The sequence below is a fragment of the Stenella coeruleoalba genome (assembly GCF_951394435.1).
Source record: "Stenella coeruleoalba genome assembly, chromosome: 6".
NCBI lineage: Eukaryota > Metazoa > Chordata > Mammalia > Artiodactyla > Delphinidae > Stenella > Stenella coeruleoalba.
This window is the reverse complement of record NC_137151.1, coordinates 47,216,033-47,240,144: the sequence shown is the minus strand read 5'-3', so window position 1 is coordinate 47,240,144 and position 24,112 is coordinate 47,216,033. Positions and strand designations below refer to the sequence as shown.

Below are 24,112 nucleotides of genomic sequence, written 5' to 3'. Positions count from 1 at the left end.
CAAATCAGCTGTTTCTCTTACCCACATTTGGTACCTAGAATCATCCCTGATGTGTTTAACACATGCCAACACATGACACCCGAGACAGGTGGGTCACTTTATGAACTCAGCCTGGCCAGGTGAGACCGTGGTTCCCTGCCAGGCACATCCTTCCCCACCACCCAGGCAACTGTCACCAAGTACGAGTGGAGGGCCCACTTTTCTCAAGAAAAGTCAGAAATTAAGATTTTTATTTGTATCTCCCAGCTTAAGACAATTCTTCAGAATGACGTGTGGGACAAACAAACATGTCTAATGGACACCATTTTGCCACTTGGGGTATAAGAGATGGAGTGGCCTCCTAGGATGGATGGCCTGGGATGGAGTGTGATGCCACAGTGGATTTTGGGACAGTATCTCAAGGGAGCAAGAAGTGAGAGTTAAGGCACTGGGGGCTCCAGCCAGTAATGAAAACCAAATACATGATTCACTGACTTATGCACAAAAATGAACACATAAGCAGATCTGTCCAATTAAAAAGTAAATTGATGGAGGGAGATGCAAGAGGGAAGAGGTATGGGGACATATGTATATGTATAACTGATTCACTTTGTTATAAGGCAGAAACTAACACACCATTGTAAGGCAATTATACTCCAATAAAGATGTTTAAAAAAAAAAAAAGTAGGGCTTCCCTGGTGGCCCAGTGGTTGAGAGTCCGCCTGCCGATGCAGGGGATACGAGTTCGTGCCCCGGTCCGGGAAGATCCCGCATGCCGCGGAGCGGCTGGGCCCGTGAGCCATGGCCGCTGAGCCTGCGCGTCCGGAGCCTGTGCTCCGCAACGGGAGAGGCCACAGCAGTGAGAGGCCCGCGTACCGCAAAAAAAAAAAAAAAAAGTAAATTGACGATGGCAGAATTCCACTTATTGCATACTTCTGAAGAAGTACAAACTTCATTTAAAAATATGTGATATCCTGTTTTATTTGCTATTGACTTTTTCATTTTAAACTCCCACCAGTTCTTGTCCTGTCACATTTGCTGGCACTATCTGATGTGTGATTCGGGTTAATTGCTGTTGTCATGAAATGACATTTTGGACATGATTTCTATTACAGTGAAAGAAATTCAGCAGTCCTCACCAGTGCTGCAGACGTCATTCCGAAAATTAATTCCTAAAGCAGACAACTAAATAACCCAACTGTCAAAAGAGGAGTTAAATGATTTCAATGTAATCATTTCAGTGTAATTCTCCCTCACTCACTGTAGCTTAAGGCTGCTGTCCCCAGAAGTGCTTCAACTAATTTTTCAAATAACAGCAATCTTATTGCTACTTTAAAGTCTATGCCGACTTGACACTTTCACCTCACCTTCTAACATCCTCAGGCAGTGTCGTGGGTGTTTCTCAGATACAAGCACAAACACTGCAGCATCCATTACCAACTTAGGTTAGTAAGAAAGTGAACAATAACCTATGGCTGAAATGCTTGTGGACATTTAAGGGCATACTTTGAGGATACTAATCTTTTTTTTTTTTTTTAACATTTCTTCCTTCCTCCCTCCCTCCCTCCCTCCCTCCCTCCCTTCCTTCATTTCTGCGTTGGGTCTTTGTTGCTGCACACGGGCTTTCTCTAGTTGTGGCGAGCAGGGGCTGCTCTTTGTTGTGGTGTGCAGGCTTCTCACTGTGGTGGCTTCTCTTGTTGTGGAGCATGGGCTCCAGGTGTGCGGGCTTCAGTAGTTGTGGCACACAGGCTCAGCAGTTGTGGCTTGCGGGATCTAGAGCGCAGGCTCAGTAGTTGTGGCGCGTGGGCTTAGTTGCTCTGCGGCGTGTGGGATCTTCCCGGACCAGGGCTCGAACCCGTGTCCCCTGCATTAGCAGGCAGATTCTTTTTTTTGTTTGTTTTTTGTTTTGTTTTGTTTTGTTTTGTTTTTGCGGTACGCGGGTCTCTCACTGTTGTGGCCTCTCCCGTTGCGGAGCACAGGCTCCGGACGCGCAGGCTCAGCGGCCATGGCTCACGGGCCCAGCTGCTCCGCGGCATGTGGGATCTTCCCGGACCGGGGCACGAACCCGTGTCCCCTGCATTGGCAGGCGGACTCTCAACCACTGCGCCACCAGGGAAGCCCGGCAGGCAGATTCTTAACCACTGCACCACCAGGGAAGTCCAAGGCTACTAATCTTACTTTTTACATCATAAAGATTCTCTTGATTTCCAGTGATACTAGAAAGGGAAGAGTAGAGCCTTTATGCTATACTCAGGCAGGTTTAGCCACAAGTCCAATTTTGTGAGCGGACCCAACAAGGTTATCCCTCGTATAGCTGAACCTCATTTTCAAAGTTCTTTTAAGTTGTTGAGAAAATTCTTTTTCTCCCATTTCTGTAGTAATTTGAGTGCTGGCAAGAGATAGTCTACTCAAATTGGGAAGAGCTTAACAAAGGTATGGGAAGGGTGATGGGAAATAACAAGGGATAATGGGTACCCCACATTAGTGATGGGGGTGCTGTTACCACCCTTAGGCTAAAGGGGTCCCAGAGGGAGGGAGCTATAAGAAGAAGGCTGTCCATACTCACAGATACAGAGAACGAACTAGTGGTTACCAGTGGGGAGAGGGAAGTGGGGAAGGGCAAGATAGGGGTAGGGGATTAAGAGGTACAAACCACAATGCATAAAATAAATATGCTACAAGGATATATTGTACAGCACAGGGAATATAGCCCATATTTTATAATAACTATAAATGGAGTATAACCTTTAAAAATTGTGAATCACTGTTTTGTACACCTGTAATTATATAATATTGTACATCAACTATACTTCAATTTTTAAAAAAGAGAACAAATTAAAAAAAAAATTTAACCCTTAAAAAAAAGAAGGCGGCTTCCCAGTAGAAGCTGTAACAGTCTTTGGTCTAAGAACACAGCCAACCCAAAGTGACTCTTCAGGGAAGGAGTCAAGAAATGAATACCCTGACCTCACTCTCTCCTCTCCTCATGACTGCCTGCCCATGTTCCCTCCCCATTGGTGGAACCTAACTGGAAGCCAGAGGCAAGGGAGCCCATTGTAGCTGTCCAGACTGGTCACTGTCCCAGGGCACAGAGCAGAGCAGAGATGGTACAGAAACAATCCAGAGGAGCAGATGGAAGATACACAACCCAACTCCCATTTGGAACTGAGAACAATGGTGGGAAACCACGTCTCCTGCTGCTGTCCTAGACAGACTCCATTCAGTCCCAGATGAGGCAAAAACATCACGCCTCCCCATCCACTGAAGGTAGAACATGAAGAAATCAGCTAACACTGAATGGGAGAGAGATCAATTAGCCCACAAGTGTTCTACAGATTTAAAATAATCTGAGATAAAATCTCAGGAGTTTTGCATGTGTCTGTAGAAATTGACAACCTGATTCTAAGATTTATAATAAAAATAAAGAGGGCCGAGAATAGCAAAGACAGTTTTGAAGGACAAAGCTAGAGGATGGAATAGCAACATATTATAAAGCCACAGTAATTGAAACTGATTAAATAGTCCAGAAACTTTAGAATACAAACAGAATAGATTATCCAGAAACAGACACTCAGCTATGTAGCCATTTGATTTATAACAAAGGTGCGCGTACAGCACAGAGGGAAGGGATGGTCCTTTCAGTACACGGTGCTGGGGCAGGGGTGGAGGTGACGATCTTTATCAACTCCCCCAGTAACATATAAAAAATTCTATTACAGATGAATCATTTGCATAAACGTGAAAGGTAAAACAATAGAGCTGCTAGAAGAAAACAGGAGAGTATCTTTAAGACCTTGGGGTAGGCAAAGATTAATTTCTTAAATAGAATAGAAAGAAAAGATAAATTTGACTTCATAAAAATTTAAAACCCTCTCTTCATTAAAAGTCACCATTAAAAGAATTAAAACATACGCTGCAAAGTGAGAGAAGATCCATATATCTGCCAAAGGACTTATCCAGAATAATCCCTATAAATCAATCAGAAAAAAAGCAGACAACGGGTGAAAACACTAGGCAAAGATCCGAATAGGAACTTCACAAAAGAAGTGCCAATAATTACCACCCACAAAGGGTGCCTTCAGGGAAATGCAAAATAAAATGACAACAGGATACTTCTACACACCCAATAGGATGGTTAAAAAATTTTAAACTGATAATACCAAGTGTTGATGAGGATGTGCAGTGACTATAATACTCAACTGCTACTAGAGGGAGTATAAGCTATTCCAATCATTTTAGAAAACTCTTTGGTACTATCTATTAAAACTAAGTATCTTACATCCTGTGAGCTAGCAATTCCACTCATAGGTATATAACCGACAGAAATGAGGACATATGTTCACCTAAAGACATGACAACGAATGTCACAGCAACTTCATTTATAATAGCCACAAGCTGAAAACAATACAAATAACCGTCAACAGTAGAATGGATACATACATGCCATATTCATACAACAAAATATTATCTAACTATGAAAACTAAACTACTCCTACACCTAACAATGTAGTGTACTTCACAGATACAGTGTTGCATAAAAGAAGCCAGATACAAAATAACACTGCATGTTTCTATTTGTATCAAGTTCAAAGACAGCAAACAGTCATCTAAGTTGACAGAAGTCAGAATGACACTTACCCTTGAGAGTTGGGTACTGACTGGGAGGGTTCAAAGAGAGGCTTCTAAGATGCCAGGTGGTGGTTACATGTGAATATACATGTGTATTTAAATTTTTACTGAGTTGCATACTTAAATGTATTTTACTATATGTATGCTATATTCAACAAAAATAAGTTAAGAAAAATAAATTGATGTGGAAAGAAATCAAGTCAGATACAAATATTTCTAAATTGTGGAAGAAACAAGAGTTACTAAGAGAGATACTGAACTTCTGTGCCTGGATTTATTTCTTTTTAATAGAACAAATATTCTCCTATCTAGGAGGTTGAAACCAACCTTGCAAAATGAAATAAAGAGTGTCTTGGTCCCTTGCTCCCACAAGAGACCTAGAATAAAAGGATGATGAACATGTATAATCTCTTGTTGCTTCTTACCATGAACTTTAGGAAAATCTACAGAGTAAAAGGGCCTAATGATTAGGTTCTATCTAATTTTGCCGCCAGTGTGGATTAGCTAGTGGTCTGATGAGTTTTCTTTTGTTTTGTTCTGTTTTTGCCCTGTTCACTGTAGAGCATGTCCAAGTGTCTTCCAGCTCTCATACTCATTGCTCTTTTATTTTGGTATTTTCCACATACGTGCTAGCTGTCAATCACACTAAGCAGCGTTACATCTGGACCCTCTGTTCAAACACAGTGAATAAACATGGATCCTGGGCACTCAGGACACAGTGCCAGGACCCATGAGCATTTCCTGCTCAGCCTGGTTTGCAAAAGGATTTCAGGTAGCTAACAAGGAAACATAGAATTGATGGGATAGCAGAAATTAAGAAATGCTCTTAAGGCAGGTTTTATCATTTTTTCTAGCTGAAGCCATATAGCAATAGCAATACCACCCAGCCCCATAGTTTTGAGACATCACCTCCTTGATACAGGAAAAAAAAACCAATAATCCATAGGAGCCTTACCATAGCCATGAACTGACTACTCATTCATCATCTTTATGGGTCAATCTCACTCTGTTAACATATGATTAATCCAGTGTGACCTCATCACTCAGAAGGGAGCACAAAAGTATCTTGGGTCTTCACTTTCAGAGATCCTCAGTTTGGTTTTTCAACCAGATCCCCTAAGCTGTATACAGAAATAAATGCCTGTTCCACAAGCTATGACCACAGCAGACACTGAGCAAAATCCTAAAAGGCTACTTAGGGGAAGAACCTTAATTGATATTAGGTTTACAGCTTAATAGCAAGACCTACTTAGCAGGAATGAGTCAAATCTTAAAGGTACAATGATCAGGGTTTCTGTTTTGCAGTTTTTCTTTGTTTCAGCTTTCTTTAGAGAGATAAGTACCACTTAAATAATACGATCTAGGCCTGCACCAGATATAATATCTCTTCTCCCCATAGGGAGGGAACCAGGATCCGGTTTTTAAAAGATCTCAAAGCTAATGAATGTTAACCATTTCTGGAGAAGGCAGACCAAGCATAGCAGAGAGAGAGCAGAGGCCACAGTACATACTCCACCTAGATCTCCATACAAACACAGTTACGTCAGAAAAGGATACACTGACATATTCCACTGAAGGATGGCAACAGGAAGACTCTACCCCTCTGTCCTCGCGTGTTCTGTTATGTCCTCCTCAGCACCTCTCAGTTCCTCTGTCACTGAACTCGCAATTTACTTGTTCAGAACCACATGCCCAGGCTTCCAAGATTACTGATCGTGTGCATTTCTACCACCTTCATTAAGCCCCCATATGTGATGTCACCATTATTTGGCACTTGAATCAAACCCTTGTTGAAGAGGGGAAGTCGTAGAACCACTGGTTCACATCACTCTATGTCCTGTTAAATCCCATCCCCACCTATTTCCTGAATAATTGCCTATATTTGTACTTTCTGGCCAAGATCAGTTCTAAATGATATAGAAACTACATACTGTTGGAGTTTCTTCAAATTACCTCGGCCTCCCCTGGAACAGCCAGGAAGATGTTTGCTCTTGGTACCTTCCTATCTCTTGTTTACAGCATTTTCTTTCCCTCTCCAGGATAGTAGTGGCATTTGAACAAGGAGCTCTAGACAAACCCACACCTTCAATGCATAGAATAAATCTGTAATGTATGATTCCACATGGCGAATGGTGTGCGTGAGAGAGAGATAAAGAGACTGAGATCTCTTGTGGGGTGGAAGAGGGTAGCCCAGCATCCCTCTCTATCAGTCAGGGTTCTCCAGAGAAACAGAACCAACAGGAGGGAGGGAGGGAGAGGGAGAGGGGGAGAGGGGGAGAGGGAGAGAGGGAGAGAGGGAGAGAGGGAGAGAGGGAGAGAGGGAGAGAGGGAGAGAGGGAGAGAGGGAGAGAGGGAGAGAGGGAGAGAGGGAGAAAGAGAGAAAGAGAGAGAGAGAGAGAGAGAGAGAGATCTTATATATCTGATATCTTATATATCAGAGAGGATATCTATCTATCTATCTATCTATCTATTGAAATTGTCTCACTGGAAACTCAGGCAGAAATCGATGCTACAGTCTTGAGGCAGTTTCTTCTCCAGAAAACCTCAGTTTTTGCTCTTAACGTCTTCATCTGATTGGATGAGCCTCACCCCTATTATGGAGGATAATGTGCTTTACTTAAAGTCAACTAATGGTAGATGGTATCCACAAAAAAATTTCAGACCTAGGTTAGTGTTTGATTAAATAATTGGCTACTACAGCCTAGTCAAGTTAACACATAAAACCATCACACCTTCTAATCTGCTCTGGGTCCTAGTTCCCATATAAAACACCTAACCTTCTTCTGGACACATGACTGCCGCAAAGCACCTTTCCGTTTCCCGGTAAGGCCATTTCCCTGCCCATGAGTCGGGGATGTAGGGAAGGAGAAATTAAAAGCTTTAAATTTTGTCTTTTGAAAAATTTTAATCTCTGGAGAAACATTAAGAAATGACCAGCTTGGGTAAAGATTTGGCATCTGGTTAAACTAACTGTCATCCACAGCGTTTCCTCCTCCAAGAGCAAAAATTAACCCTATTGGTGTTTGGCAACAGGCCCTCCAACAGGGGGTGATTTGATTCTTTCTCCATCCTATGTCAAACCTGCAGCCAAGCATCTCCCTTGGCCAAAGTGCTTGCTCTCGTCCCGCAGGGAACTTGTTATGCTCTGGGGACATGCATTTTGCACACACACCACCCAGGCTCTGCCGAATCCAGCTGCCGTTAAACTGAGCATGAAATGGCACAAGTTTTTTTTCAAAAAGTGCATATCGGAAAAAGACTATTACTTTTCCTAAACTATCCATTCCCCTTTCACATTTAACATATAAATAAAGCCTGTGAATTATTCATGCTGGATCAATCAAACTCTTGGTGTCAACAATGTGCTGATTCAGGCTTTTTCTAAACTGATTGGTCTGCCCCCTGGGGACTCACTTTTCCCTCATTACCATCACAAATCAAGGTACATTAAATAGGCTTCCATGACTGGGTGATTTGATAATTGTTAACTGGGTGATTTCCACACTTCTAAAACTTAAAAATAACCTTTTTGAATAGTGCTATAAAAGTACTTTGGGGACTTCCCTGGTGGTGCAGTGGTTAAGAATCCGCCTGCCAATGCAGGGGATACAGGTTCAAGCCCTGATCCGGGAAGATCCCACATGCCGCAGAGCAACTAATCCCGTGCACCACGACTACTGAGCCTGTGCTCTAGAGCCCGTGAGACACAACCACTGAGCCCGTGTGCCACAACTACTGAAGCCCACGTGCCTAGAGCCCGTGCTCCGCCACAAGAGACACCACTACAATGAGAAGCCCGCACACCACAACTAGAGAAAGCTGAGTGCAGCGATGAAGACCCAATGCTGCAATGAAATAAATAAATAAATTTATTTATTAAGATTAAAAAAAAAAAGAACGCATTACCTTTCCTCCAAAGGTTTTAGTATGCCTGACAGCACTTCATTTAAAAAAAAAAAAAGGAGGGGCTTCCCTGGTGGCGCAGTGGTTGAGAATCTGCCTGCCAATGCAGGGGACACGGGTTCGAGCCCTGGTCTGGGAAGATCCCACATGCCGCGGAGCAACTGGGCCCGTGAGCCACAACTACTGAGCCTGCGCGTCTGGAGCCTGTGCTCCGCAACAAGAGAGGCCTCAATAGTGAGAGGCCCGTGCACTGCGATGAAGAGTGGACCCCCTTGCCGCAACTAGAGAAAGCCCTCGCACAGAAACGAAGACCCAACACAGCTAAAAATAAATAAATAAATGTATTTTTTAAAAAAAAGGTACTTTGGAAGACTAATTAAAGACTAAGAAATGAAACTCTGGGAGCCAGATGAAAAAGAAAAATTGGTGAAAGTGCTCTAATTTGAGTCCCCATCCCTTAAAGCAGGAAGTGTTCAGCTTCCTGACAGAGGACGGTTTTTGACTCTCTGCTGCCCTCAGGCACCTGTATACTCTGTCATGTTTCTACTGTATCAAAGGACCTACTACTGTTTTATTCAGAACATCAATACAGTATAGCCTAGCAACAAACATGGACTTTCTTTGTGTCCTTGAAAGAACCACGTGGCAAGAACTAAGGAACTTCATGCTGCCCTTAGGTTTGTCCACCCCTGCAACAAGAATATCATGAACACTCGTTATACTGAATTTGGGAGATGCCCGGCAGTCTTTTCTGAGTTCATAGTGCTTAATCTCATTAGCTATCAGATACCATGTCTAATCTGATGTTCAGACTCATGTCTGCGTGTAATTGGGTTCAATGTGTGTAGTTAACAATAAAGCGGGTACTGGCCCCACAGAGAAGTTAGATGTCTTTGAAGAATCCATTAACTAACTCGAAGATGGAGGAAAGGGAACAAAATTTCACACATTTCTAATTAAGGGCAGGAAAACAAACCAGATCGAAACCCAACCAAATTTCTGGACATAATGGTGTCATAGTTCAGCAACCGCTCTAATGTTCTAGGGATTCCTACATAATAAGCATTAGGTTCATCTGTTCATTCATTTTGATAACATTTGTCTGCTGACCACCTACGGTGTCCTAGTTGTCCTAGGTGCTTGTTGGGACAACGGAGGCTGGTAATAAACTAGTCCTTGTCTTCATGGAGCCTAGTATCCAGATGACTCTGACTAAAGATTATAGACCAACCTATTTCATTTGAAAATATAATTGACATACTATTTATTTCCTGGAATCCTAAATTATCAGCAGGATTTCTTTTTTTTTTAACATGCACACTAAGGGTCTTCTAATTTTTATATTTTTTAACATCTTTATTGGAGCATAATTGCTTTACAATGTTGTATTAGTTTCTGCTGTATAACAAAGTGAATCAGCTATATGTATACATATATCCCCATATCCACTCCCTCTTGCGTCTCCCTCCCACCCTCCCTATCCCACCCCTCTAGGTGGTCACAAAGCACCGAACTGATCTCCCTGTGCTATGCGGCTGCTTCCCACTAGCTATCTATTTTACATTTGGTAGTGTATACATGTCAATGCTACTCTCTCACTTCGTCCCAGCTTACCCTTCCCCCTCCCTGTGTCCTCAAGTCCATTCTCTACATCTGCGTCTTTACTCCTGTGCTGCCCCTAGGTTCATCAGTACCTTTTCTCTTTTTTCTTAGATTACATATATCTATATATAGATTCCATAAATACGGTATTTATTTTTCTCTTTCTGACTTACTTCAGTCTGTATGACAGTCTCTAGGTCCATCCACCTCACTACAAATAACTCAGTTTCGTTTCTTTTATTGTATATATGTGCCACATCTTTTTTCTTTCTTTTTTTTTTTGTTGCGGTACGCGGGCCTCTCACTGCTGTGGCCTCTCCCGTTGCGGAGCACAGGCTCCGGACGTGCAGGCTCAGCGGCCATGGCTCACGGACCTAGCCACTCCGCGGCACGTGGGGTCTTCCCGGACCGGGGCACGAACCCGTGTCCCCTGCATCAGCAGGCGGACTCTCAACCACTGCGCCACTAGGGAAGCCCTGTGCCACATCTTTTTGATCCATTCATCTGTCGATGGACACTTAGGTTGCTCCCATGTCCTGCCTATTGTAAATAGAGCTGCAGTGAACATTGTGGTACACGTCTCTTTTTGAATTATGGTTTTCTCAGGGTATATGCCCAGTAGTGGGATTGCTGGGTTGTATGGTAGTTCTATTTTTAGTTTTTTAAGGAATCTGTTCTCCATAGTGGCTGTATCAGTTTACATTCCCACCAACAGTGCAAAAGGGTTCCCTTTCTCCACACCCTCTCTAGCATTTATTGTTTGTAGATTTTTTGATGATGGCCATTCTGACCGGTGTGAGGTGATACCTCACTGTACTTTTGATTTGCATTTCTCTAATGATTAGTGATGTTGAGCATCCTTTCATGTGTTTGTTGGCCATCTGTGTATCTTCTTTGGAGAAATGTCTATTTAAGTCTTCTTCAGCAGGATTTCTTTAATCATTCATTCCGGAACTTTAATTCTACTCCTACTTCATTCAGTCCTGATCCTTATATTACACCCATATCCTTGTACATTATGTCACGTTCAGTCCAGTCCCATACATGACCATGACTTTCCCAAGCCTGTTGAAAGATGGAGGAAAGGGGGGACTTGCAATCACTGGACACCTTATTCTGTGCCAGCCCTTGTGCTACGTAAAAACTGAAGCAACTCATTTAATCCTCCCAATAATTATCAGAAGTAGGTGTTATTATATTTCTTCATATAGGCAAGGAGATTCAGGCTCCAAGAGAAGGAAATGAGAGAAAAAAATGGGTGAGAAGCAGAGCTTAGCTTCAAAGCTGGAGTAACTGACCCCAGAGGGCTGTGCTCATCAAGGTCCCTGATCAAGCAGCCCACATGGAAGAGGCTGTGGGTCAAATGATATGGTCTCGGTCCTATAACATCCCACACATTTAGTTATTTACTGGCTGTGTGCTCTCAGGGGCAGGACCTAATGGCTTGGAGCCAAAGCCTCAATTTCATCCTCTGCACAAAGGGGAGAGATGCCTACCTGACAGAATTTCTATGAGGATTTTGACATGCCTGGCACACACTAGTTCCTTTAAAAAAGTGCTAGTGGGTTTCCCTGGTGGCGCAGTGGTTGAGGGTCTGCCTGCAGATGCAGGGAACACGGGTTCGTGCCCCGGTCCGGGAAGATCCCACATGCCGCGGAGCGGCTGGGCCTGTGAGCCATGGCCACTGAGCCTGCGCAACCGGAGCCTGTGATCCGCAACGGGAGAGGCCACAGCAGTGAGAGGCCCGCGTACCGCAAAAACAAGAAACGAACAGAAAAAGAAACCAGGAGAGATGGGGCAGGCAGGATGATCCCCACAGTCCTCTACGTTTCCCATAAACAGATACAGGTTTATAGGTATTCTGTGACCCTTAAGAAAAAGTAGGTGTTATCCTACTGCAATCCATTGACCTAAGCATTGTGCTAATCAAGGAAGTGATCTGAGAGGAAGTAAAGGACCCAAATCCAATTTAAAAGATATATTAGTTCTACAACCATTCTGTGTAATTATTATTTATTTAGACATCCCACAGGTGCCATGACTGGGTAATTCTATGTTCTGTTGAGGGTTCAGGAAATGAGTGGGGTTTAATGCAGTTTAAACAAGCCGTAACAATCTCCCATTCAGAATGCCGACCACCATCTGGCCTTTCGCTAGGCATCTTAAACGATTTCTCAGGCATAACCACACAACACACTCCCAGGAGGAAGGCGGAGGGAGTGCTCCGTGCATAAGGCAGCTGGAGCCCACAGAGAACTGGTAACTTGTCTAAAGATCACACAGTTGTTTGAAGGGAATGACAGCAGTAGAATCCACAACTCCCAACCTCAGGTTCAGGCTCAGCCCATTGAGCATGGAAGATGCTCAGATGGTCCCAAGCCACAGCACCCCAGCACTCTGGGAACTAGCACCTGAGGCAGCCCTGCAGGAAGGATGGGGCTCAACACCTGGAACTGACAGACCATGACTGAAGATCAAGAAAGGAAGGAATGAACTAATCCATACCCATGAATGTTGTTGTAGGATTACTTTTTTTTTTTTTTTTTTGCGGTACGCGGGCCTCTCACCTTTGTGGTCTCTCCCGTTGCGGAGCACAGGCTCCGGACGCGCAGGCTCAGCGGCCATGGCTCACGGGCCCAGCCGCTCCACGGCATGTGGGATCTTCCCAGACCGGGGCCGAACCCGTGTCCCCGGCATCAGCAGGCGGACTCTCAACCACTGCGCCACCAGGGAAGCCCTGTTGTAGGATTACTGACTGTCCTTGCTGCCTACCTCGTAAAATTCTCAGACATCTAGGAAATCTCCTTCGGACATTTTTGAAGGTGAGAAGAGGGTGGCCACCCTCCCCTTTCCTCAGCATACATGCTGCATCTCCTACCCCCAGGGTAGGTATCAGTATTTCTTCTCCCCACCCTTTTATATTTATGCAACTACTCTACAGTCACCTAAGTTTCAGTTATTCTATCAAGCAAATTTGCAATGGATCCCAAATATGGAAGTACTTACTGGTAGTAGTGGTACCACTAATCATACTACCAAGACTGGCAGTTACCAGTCGAGTTATATACACTTGAAATTCTGTGAACCTGAGAGACTTAACTGCATGACGAACAAAAGTAACACTCCACGGAATAACCAACAATCACATCTATAATAAGTTTGAGTTGTTTTTTTCAACATCATACCTTTGATAGGCATATTCCTACCCATTATTTTAAAACATACTTGTTCCTTTGGCCTCAATCAATGATGTCTCAAGTTTACAGGTCACCTGCTAGATGCAATTTACTAAACAGGCTGCTTGCTTCCCCACTCTGTTCCCTCTCTGACCCTAGCCCCTCGCTGCTCACTCCTGACACCTAAGACCCAGCTCAGAGCATAGGTTACGGAGGCCACGCCCACCTTTGTCCAAACATTAGCGTTGACTTGGTCTCAGCTTCATTGAACACCGAGGGAGAACAGCAAATAACGATGGTGGTTCTACAGTTCCCGCCCAGAGAGTCCTGAAGAATCCGAGTCATCTTGCTGTCCCGGTACGGCACGTGTGTTTTCTATTTAGGAAAAGAAAACATAGTGGCTGTTACAGCCCATTCAAAGAGAAAATACAGAGGCAAGCAAGTTAGTGACGGGAGCTGGGCTTAGAAACATGTGAAATAAAAACCTGTTGCCTGGTCTTTGGATCTTGTCAAAGTTTAGAATGCCCATTCTGGGACCACCCGGGTCATATGAAATTAGCATCACCATTCACACATTTTAATGGGCTAGATTTCCCAGCAAGCAGGGCGTCCACAGCCAGGATTCCCCCTGTCCCTTTCTGAACAAAAACAAATGAATCTCTGGGGTGTGTGGCCAAGAGAGTACACGAACTCAAAAGGTGACTTCTCATAATATCATTGAATAGATGGGGACAGGATCACTTACTGTCCCTTCTGCCAAGGCAGAGATCACGTTTCCAAGAGCAGACAAAGACTTATTGATATTTTTAGCTTCGTCGAGAACAGCTCCCTCGGCACCAGTTTTGCTGACCTACCAGAGAGAAGAGAAAACAGTGAGCTGCACAGGACAGCAAAAGCACAGAGGAGAAAATTCCAATTCACAGGAGGGCAAGCGGGGAGGAAGGGACTGACGTGAATCCTCCTGGAATGCAGGGGAAAATAAAGGTAAGTAAGAATCATGGTGATAAAACCTTCCCTTGTACCTGAGGCTGGGGATCTGTTCTCTCTTATTGTCATTTTCCTCTCAACTAGGTTTTACGGGGAACACCTGAGATGCCTCAAGTGTAGAGCTGCGGATGCTTCCCAGGGGACATTTGTCCAGGGACACCAGGCTCCAAAAGTGCTGTCGCTACAGAAAGGCTGGGGTCCTGCGAGACTGAACCACAGTCTACATGCCCAGGAAGCATTAAGAGAAAACACGGTCCCAGCCACAATGAATGCACTATTGGGAAAGCGTAGATTACAAGCTCCAACTTCAAGCAAAGGACAAGAAGTGGTAGGGATGGTTATCCGGACTCTCTGCTCCTTCCCTACTTATTCCCATAGCAAGAAAAAAAAAGGAACAATCATCCAAAAGGAAAAATACTCGACAACACATGTAAGGCAAGAAAATGTACATTACATAGTGAATTTGTCTTTTTTCCTCTGCAGTTAGAGGGACCATGCACCATTCCTCCTCGGCTGTGTTATTACTGGTAATTTCCTATTTACAGCATTTGCTCTAGGTAGAAAGCAGTTCACAGATGCTAGAAAAAAGGGAACTCAACATGATTCATAGCTCTGCTGACTGGACAAACGACACGGCGGGGAGCGGCTGCGCTCTGAAGAAAGAAAGAAAAGCAGGGAAATGATTTTAAACTGTGCGAAGATGGATTTCAATTCTGTATAAAGGAGAAACTCCCAACGATAGAGATGAATGCATGTCCAAGCGGAGATTTTTTCCCAAAGAAAAATTCAAAGATTTCTCTGGAAATCATGTGTGGGTCCCCTGCTTACAGATGAAGAAATCACAGAGCTGCTGTGTCACAAGTATTAATAGTAATAGTCTATTCACAAGGTGTTGTTTAAGGTACTTTCACACTTGAGCATCTTAGCTCCATGAAATATGCGAGACAAGTACAATCACCTTCCTTTCACAGACAAGAAAATTTTGAGCTCCAGGGATGTCAAATTGCCCACCCAAGGGAAGAACACCATTTAAGAAAGACAGGACTAAGACCCAGAGCTCTGTTCTACTAGATCACACTGCTACATTCATGCGGACACATCTAGAGCAAGGAAAACAGATGTTAGCACAGGAAATGACGTGCAGGACCACAACTTTAAAATGCCTCATAAATATCATAAGTAATAACCGCTGACACTGTGCAGGCCTCCACTCTCAACTGCCTGCGTTAAGCACTTTTCAGCTGCATTTAGGCCTTAAGTACTCATCTCTGTGCTCTAAAGGGAAAGGGGGCAAGCTTGGGAAGAGGGAAGGGTCACTGGGAGCTTTGTCTGGACCCATACAACAGGTGCGGCAGCAAAGCAGATGCTAGTTGCTAATGGCCGGTCTAGAAGTGAGCAATGCTGCTCTCTACTCCCGTTCTGGTGGGCATCTGTTTAAAGTTACAAGCCTGGACCAGTTCGATTTTCGACTGCCAGCTAGGAGGATACGTGTGATCTGCTCAAGGCTGAACAAACGCGGACAGGAGGACAATCCAAGTAGCCATTACTCACACGGATGTTAGTGGCCATAACTTGGCGTCCAGCAGCTCAGTGGTGGGAGCAGTAAGTGGGGATCAATGACACAGTCTGGGAGACTGACTGAGCTTCAGGGCCGGCCCTGATGGGGACAGTTAGCACGACATCAGAGATGAGGGAGGCCACATGGTATTGTGCAGAGAGACTTGCTCTGTGATGCTGTCCAAAGTGGGCAGTGCCCCCAGCCGGGGTGTGGCAGCAGGAGCCTCTGGGGGTGCTATGGAAGTGAGGCTGGGAGGGCAGAGGGGAGTTTCTGGGAAGCCTATTCGGTGTGGAGTATGGCCTCAGCCAGTGCCTGGGAGAGCATGAAAAGGGTACAGATGCCAAAAGAAAATCCTCACAAAATCAGAGAAGGGTCAGGGCTTGTGGCTAAAACACTGGCTCCAGACCCCGTAGACTGAAGGGAGTGAGGCTGCCCACACAGAACACGGTCAGTTCATGCCTCCTGCAGAGAGAAGCCGGGAAGGCAGGGAGAGCCCCACTTTCCAGATCTTCTATCAGCAAACAAACCTGCAGAGGCAGGCCTGCCACATTCCAGCGTCAAAGCCCCTTCCTGGCCTATCTGAATCTGTTAAAACACAGAGATCTTTCCTGTTCTCAGAAGTTCACGTCCCTCCAGCACTTGTGCCGCTGCCTTTGCCAGGCTAAGTTCACACCAACACTCGCCTCATGTCATCATCAGGGTCTATTAGGCATAAATCAGGTTGGCATTCAAAACACCTCCTGTGACATGAATAGGGGACTTCAGGACCAGAAAAGAAAGAGCAGAGAAATGAAGGTTAAATTTAATAACATCTCAGCACAACATCAGAAACTTTAAAAGCTCTTTAAAACCAGGGAATAGAAAGACATACAAATTATCCCATTGCACACTGAAGCCAATAACGGGGAAACTGTGGATAATACAAATAAAGAACCAATTACCTTTTCGCTCCCAGCCAAATCAACTAGATAAAGCTTCCCACTGAGTTTTTTTTCAGTCTCTACATTCTCTTGTTTAATATTAATCAGGAAGATACTGTGACTTCTAGAGCTGTGTTCATTCATGTCTGAAAAGGAAAACAGTTTACTGCTCTACAAAGAACATATAAATTTAGGTAGCAAGCATCTCAATAAAAAACACAACCAATCATGCCTAATAGCTCCGTTTTTTGTAAGTCCACTCAATTTAAACAATTACCTGAGATCATTTCTCCTGCAAAACAACGCCCACTCTAGAAATGAAAGATTTAAAATATTTTCACGTGGCAAAGAAATTAATCTAAAAATCGTGGTCAGTGGTTTAAGAAAACAGAGTCTTGAGCTCTGCCTGAAGCCGCCATCCTCCAACGCCCCAATCCAGCCTACCTCTCTCCTTGAAGAGCTCAAGTCTTCCTCCCCTGCCTCATTTTAAGTCCCTCAGCCTTTATCATTCTGATGTATTCCATCTTCTTCATGTGTGTAAGCCTTGCCTTATCAGTGATATCATAAGCTTTCTTAAGGAAGAATTATGACTTTCTTAAGGAAGGATCAAGATATACATTTCTTCTATAACCCATGCTAGGCACATAGAAGGTCTCAAAGATGAAATATGCTTCATTAGGACCAAGTACCAAAAATAAAAATCTTCTTGAACCCTGGTCTTTGCTCACCAGGCAGGCAGAGGCCCCAGTGACTGTTTTACTCAACCCCACTAGCAATTATTTCTCAAAACTATCTAACCAGATTATGTGGGAAAAAACCCTAAAAGATTCCACAAAAATGTTAGAACTAGTGAATTTGGCAAAGTTGCAGGATACAAATGCAATACATAAAAATCAGTTGCATTGGGCTTCCCTGGTGGCGCAGTGGTTGAGAGTCCGCCTGCCGATGCAGGGGACACGGGTTTGTGCCCTGGTCTGGGAAGATCCCACATGCCGTGGAGCGGCTGGGCCCATGAGCCATGGCTGCTGAGCCTGCGCGTCCGGAGCCTGTGCTCCGCAACGGGAGAGGCCACAACAGTGAGAGGCCCGTGTACCGCAAAAAAAAAAAAAAAAAAAATCAGTTCCATTATATATAATAATGAACAATCCAAAAAGGAAATTAAGAAAACAATTCCATTTAAAATTAGAACAAAAAGAATAAGATACTTAGGAATAAACTTAACCAAGGAAGTGAGAGGCATACACTGAAAACTATAAAATATTGCTAAAAGAAATTAAAGAATACACAAATAAATGGAAAGATAATCCTTGTTCTTGGAAAGACTTAATATTATTAAGATGTCCATACTACCAACAGATTCAATGTCATCTCTACCAAAATCACAATGATGTTTTTTGCAGAAATAGAAAAGTCCATCTTAAAATTCAGATGAATCTCAAAGGTCCCTGAATAGCCAAAACAATCCTTAAAAAGAGTAGAGTTTAAGGTCTCACACTTGCCGATTTCAAAACTTACTACAAAGCTATGATAATCAAAACAGTGTGGTATTGTCATAAAGGTAGACATATAGACCAATGAAATAGACAGCCTAGAAATAAACCCTCACATAATATGGTCAAATAATTTTCAACACAAGTGTCAAGAGTGACCATTCAATGGGGAAAGCACAGTCTCTTCACCAAATTGAAAACTGGATATCCACATGCAAAAACGAAGTTGGACTCTTCCTTTAAGTCATATACAAAAGTTAACTCAAAAAGGACCAAAGACCTAAATGTAAAAACTAAAACTATAATACCTTAGAAGAAAACATAGGGGAAAAGGTTCATGACACGAGATTTGGCAATGATTTCTTGGATATGACACCAAAAAAACACAAGCAACAACAGCAACAAAAAAGATAAATTTAACTTCATCAAAATTAAAAACTTTTGGGCTTCCCTGGTGGCACAGTGGTTGAGAGTCCACCTGACGATGCAGGGGACACGGGTTCGTGCTCCGGTCCAGGAGGATCCCACATGCCGCGGAGCGGCTGGGCCCGTGAGCCATGGCCGCTGAGCCTGTGCGTCCGGAGTCTGTGCTCCACAAGGGGAGAGGCCACAACAGTGAGAGGCCTGCGTACCGCAAAAAAAATAAATAAATTTAAAAAAAATTAAAACTTTTGTGTGTGAAAGGACACTATCAACAGTGAAAAGGTAACCCACAGAATAGAAAATATTTGTACATCATATATCAGATAAGGGATTGAGATCCAGAACATATAAAGAACTCCTACAAATAAACAGTAAAAAGTCAAACAACCCAATTTAAAAAAAAATGGGCCAAGGATTTGAATAGCACTTCTACAAAGAAGATGCACAAACGGCCAATAAGCATATGAAAAAATGCTAAACATCACTAATCCTTAGGGAAATGCAAATCAAAATCTCAATGAGATAGCACTTCACATCCATGAGGATGATGATTAAAAAGAAAAAAAAAAAACCCAGAAAATAAGAAGTGTTGGCAAGGATATGGAGATATTAAAACTCTTGCACACTGTTGGTGGGAATATAAAATGGTGCACCTGCTATGGAAAACAGTATGGCTGTTCCTTAAAAAATTAAAAGGAGGGGCTTCCCTGGTGGCGCAGTGGTTGAGAGTCCGCCTGCCGATGCAGGGGACACGGGTTCGTGCCCCGGTCCGGAAAGATCCCACATGCCACGGAGCGGCTGGGCCCGTGAGCCATGGCCGCTGAGCCTGCGCGTCCGGAGCCTGTGCTCCACAACGGGAGAGGCCACAACAGTGAGAGGCCCGCGTACCGCAAAAAAAAGAAAAAAAAAAATTAGAAGGAGAATTACCGTATGATCCAGCAATTCTACTTCTGGGTATTTACCCAAAAGAACTGAAAGCAGGAACTTGAACAGATATTTATAAATACTTCCATGTTCATAGCAACATCATTCACAATAGCCAAAAGGTAGAAGCAACACAATGTCTATCTGTGGATGAATGGAAAACAAAATGTGGTCTATGCATACAATGGAATGCTATTCAGCCTTAAAAAGGAAGGAAATTCTGACACATGCTACATGGATGAATCTTGAGGACATTATGCTGAGTGAAACATGCACGTCACAAAAGGACTTATTTCATTCCACTTATATGAAGTACCTAGAGTTGGCAAATTCACTAAGACAGGAAGTAGGGTGGTGGTTACCAGGAGTTGGGAGGAGGGAGTATGGAGGGTTATTATTCAATGGATATGGAGTTTCACTTTGGGATAATTAAAAATTCTGGGAAAAAAATTCTGGAAATAGGAAGTGGTGATGGTTGTAAATATTGTGAATGTACTTAATGCCACTAAATTGTACACTTAAAAGTGGTTAAAATGGTAAATTTTATGTTATGCATAATGTAACAAAATAAAAAAAACAACAACTTACCAGAATGATAAGAAAAATAGTAATGTTCTGGACCAACAGTTCTGAACCAGGGGGCCAAGAAGGACTGTCAGGTATGTCATGAATAATTCATAACTAACAATAACTTAAGAAACAGTGAAAAACTTCTTTACAAATGAGAGATGCTATTAGTATAAGAATATCAGTCTTACATTCTTTCCTATATGCGTATAAGCAGAAGAGAAAGAAGTAGAGCTTAACCTACACTGTATACAGGTCTAGGCTCACCTATGAAACTTGCCATGTATAGGAAGATCATCTGATACATTTGTGGGGGTAGGGAAACAGTTGAGAATTACAGTTCTGGATCAAAGGATCATAGCACCAGTCAACCAAGCACAGCTTGAATCTCTTCTACACAATGCGGGTAACTCACTACCTCTCCAGGTAGGCTTTACTTGGGGCAGCATTAAGGACTAGAGTTCTTCTTGTGATAGGTTAAAATCTGCCTCCATGTAGCTTCAACAATTCTGGGTGGTCTACTCATTCAGATCAAACAAAGAAAGCTGACTCTCTTTCTTAATGTCAGCACCTTGAAGATACTATGAAGAATATGTTAAGAAACACTGCATTGCCCATATGCCCTCCCCAGATATTTTTCTCTCTTCAAAGCTAGAAATCCTTCAGGGACTTCCCTGGTGGTCCAGTGGCTAAGACTCCGTGCTCCCATTGCAGGGGGCCTGGGTTCGATCCCTGGTCAGGGAACTAGATGCTGCGTGCCGCAACTGAGAGCCTGCATGCCGCAACTAAAAGATCTCACCTGCCACAACTAAGACCCGGCACAGCCAAATAAATAAATATTAAAAAAAAAAAAGTTAGAAATCCTTCATTCTTTCAAGTCCTCTTCACATGAACTCACCCTCATCTGTGCACATCTCATCTGAATAAGACAGACAGCCCCCATCTTTTCATGGAAACTCTGCTGCTCTAACCACCACGTGACCTGCTTCCCTGAGACAGGCCGAGGAAGGCATCGCAAGGTAAACCAGCTGACCTGACTATGTTTGTTACCACAAGGCATCACAAAGTTTACAGTCAAGCTCCCGTTCCTCCATGTCTTTCTTTTCCTTGTTCACAAAGGGCAGAAATCTAACATGGTTTCTTTCCATGCGTATGACTGGCCTATAGAATCTGTTGGTTTGGATTTTTTTAAACAATAACATAGTTAAAATAAATGAACTTAGAAGCTTACTTTCTTCCCCCTTTAGCTGGTTGGTTGTTTACCCCAGTGTTCAGGCTTAGGCTGTTACCAGGGCCCAGTCAGTGAGTGTCACCCGACATTTCCAACAGGCCCCTGGACAGCAGGAGGCGCTGTTTCCCAGGACCTGCCCAGGCCTGCTGGTATTGCTTACACCCCTGTGTTCTGAGTGCCTGTCACTGCTTTACAACCGCCTTCCCCTGCATTATTCCACTTGGACCTCATTACCCCCACCCAACCTGGTTGGTAGGCATACATTTGTGTCCTAAGTTAGAGGGGAGGGAACACCACCCCAGGCTTACTCGTTACAGCCACGTGGCGGTTTGCTTTGCCTTCATCTATCACGTCCATGACCTCCTCGGGGCTTGACACAAACCGCTCGGTGCACCCCTGCAAGACAACCAGATCAGGTTGGTCATGGAAAAACTGAAAAGCAACATGACTTTGAAACAGCTGAACATTTTCCCACTTCTCTTCTAGAGCTGCCAATCCAGAGAAAGGCTGCACTGTCGACCCAACAACTTTTCCTCCTCGCCTAGGGCTTGCAAGTGTACATTAAAAAGAAGTCTGGGGCTTCCCTGGTGGCGCAGTGTTTGAGAGTCTGCCTGCCGATGCAGGGGACACGGGTTCATGCCCCAGTCCTGGAGGATCCCACATGCCGCGGAGCGGCTGGGCCCGTGAGCCATGGCCGCTGAGCCTGCGCGTCCGGAGCCTGTGCTCCGCAACGGGAGAGGCCACAACAGTGAGAGGCCCGCGTACTGCAAAAAAAAAAGTCGGAGCAAACGCTAGGAAACCCAGAAGTAAACCACAAAATAAATGCCAGATTTTAGGTACATATCCATACTCATCAGCAGTGGAGACAGAAAATAAAGAAGGAAACCAATGACGGAAAAAGAAATGGATGAAATCTTGCTTTGCCTTTCAATCTAGCCACCAACTTTAATTAGATACTGAAGTTGTAGACATAGTGCTATGACAGGTTTCTCCTAAGTGCAAAGTATGAACAACTGTACTCAATACCAAAGCCTCTTTAAATGTGAATAATGTTCAGTTCTCCAGTTCTTACCTCATGTGATTTGACATCTGTGATATACTTACATAGAAACAACTGAAGAAATTACAAGTCAGTTTTTTTAACCAGATGAATATTAAATATAAGGAACATGATTAAATATCTATATGCAGTTTATAAGGTAATATTCTGGGCATCTTATGTAATAATTATGACAGTGACTGGAGGGAAATCAATTGCATCATCAAGTTTTCCTCATACCTTTACGTACGGGACTCTGTTTTTATCTTCATGAACAGCCAAGTTTGTCTTGGATACTACAGAGATGATAATGATGACATGCAAAGAAGAAAACAAAAGTTAAAGACCCTGTATTGGAGAAAAAATAGAAATTGTTACAGAAGATAGGTAAATCTAATCACTTTGCAATGACTCAAGTTAAAGCTTTGGCTGAGAATAAGCAGATAGCCTGAAGGCAACAGAACATCTCTATAAATTCCTTAAGCAGAAGTGCTGTACACCATGCCAACCTTTCTGGACTTCAGTTACAGAACAAATAAAAGACAAGAATTCGGGTTACTCACCATCGAGTAAGTCCCTGATTTTGTCCAGGTAGATTTCAAAATAGGAAACCTGATTAAAAACAAATTGATTTTGAAACAGAAATGCCACCCTGTATTTCAAAAACATCATTATTAGAACTCGTAAAAGCTTTTTGTTATGCCACGAAGAGTGAGAAGAGCTCTACAAAGTGAAGATTCAGAGTCTAGAGGGCGGAGCCCCAGCCCACTCCCCTGGCCTCCTATTTCCTGCTTGTCAGCTTGCTCTACAAGTCCCTGCTCAATGGGCCACTCTCCATCCCCACATCAGAGTTGCCTTCACTTCCAGTCAGGTGTTATTTACATCCTGTGCTAGACAGCCTTATAGGAGAACTCTACCTTTTCACCTTAGATGAGCACCAAGAAAACTTCTAGGTATGACAACAGCTAGAACAGAACATGTCCTTTGCAAGTAACTGTCAAAGATCAGTAGACCTCACCTCAGGCATGACATTAACAGCCGCTTCAGACCAGGGAGGGAGCATGTTCCAAACATTCACATGAAGAAGGTGGGGAGGGGGATAAGGGCAGTTTGCTTGGAACTACAGAACAGTAACAGGGAGAGAGCTGGTGATAGTGGACAGCTTTGGGGAGTCCAGGAAGGATCTGAACAAAATGCAATTTAATGAAACACAACTAGACTGTGAGAGGGAAAGGACGCCTTCCAATTAGTTATTCTCAAACTTCAGTCCCAGCACTGCCTATATCAGCATCTCCCATAGCGTCTGTTTAAATTGCCCTGAACCCTCCTGCAATCCTCCTGAATCAGAATCTCCAATAAGATTTAGGAATCGGCTTCTAAACTCCCCAGGTGATTCTTATCTTATCTCAGGCTGATATCTGAGCACAACTTTAACTGGATACGTGACCTTGGAGATTTAATGCACAAGTAACCAAGACCCTAGACCTCAATGTTCCCATCTGTCAAATGAAGCCATTCGACGTGATGATATCAAAATTCCCTCTAGGATTCTGTACTGTCTACACTTGCCTTCTGCAGACCAGATCAACTGTCCTCTCCTTCAAGTTCATGGATTTTTTTTTTTTTTTGAAATCTAAACAGAGGATTGAGCCAAAAAGGTGTTTTAAAAGTTGAAAAGTAGTTG

The 24,112-nt window shown here is 43.5% G+C and overlaps 1 protein-coding gene across 2 annotated transcripts in view; it reads right to left on the bottom strand.

Annotated features, from left to right (window-relative positions):
• Positions 1 to 24,112, bottom strand: part of KIF5C (kinesin family member 5C) — a 166,732-nt gene that overhangs the window by 66,632 nt on the left and 75,988 nt on the right. For both annotated transcript variants that reach the window (XM_079925007.1, XM_079925008.1), the window contains exons 5-10: positions 22,992 to 23,040; positions 22,669 to 22,724; positions 21,698 to 21,785; positions 16,776 to 16,900; positions 14,035 to 14,139; positions 13,516 to 13,664 (exon numbers count right to left, since the gene is read on the bottom strand). In XM_079925007.1, coding sequence (XP_079781133.1) covers positions 13,516 to 13,664; positions 14,035 to 14,139; positions 16,776 to 16,900; positions 21,698 to 21,785; positions 22,669 to 22,724; positions 22,992 to 23,040 — 572 coding nt within the window. The remainder of the gene's footprint in view (positions 1 to 13,515; positions 13,665 to 14,034; positions 14,140 to 16,775; positions 16,901 to 21,697; positions 21,786 to 22,668; positions 22,725 to 22,991; positions 23,041 to 24,112) is intronic.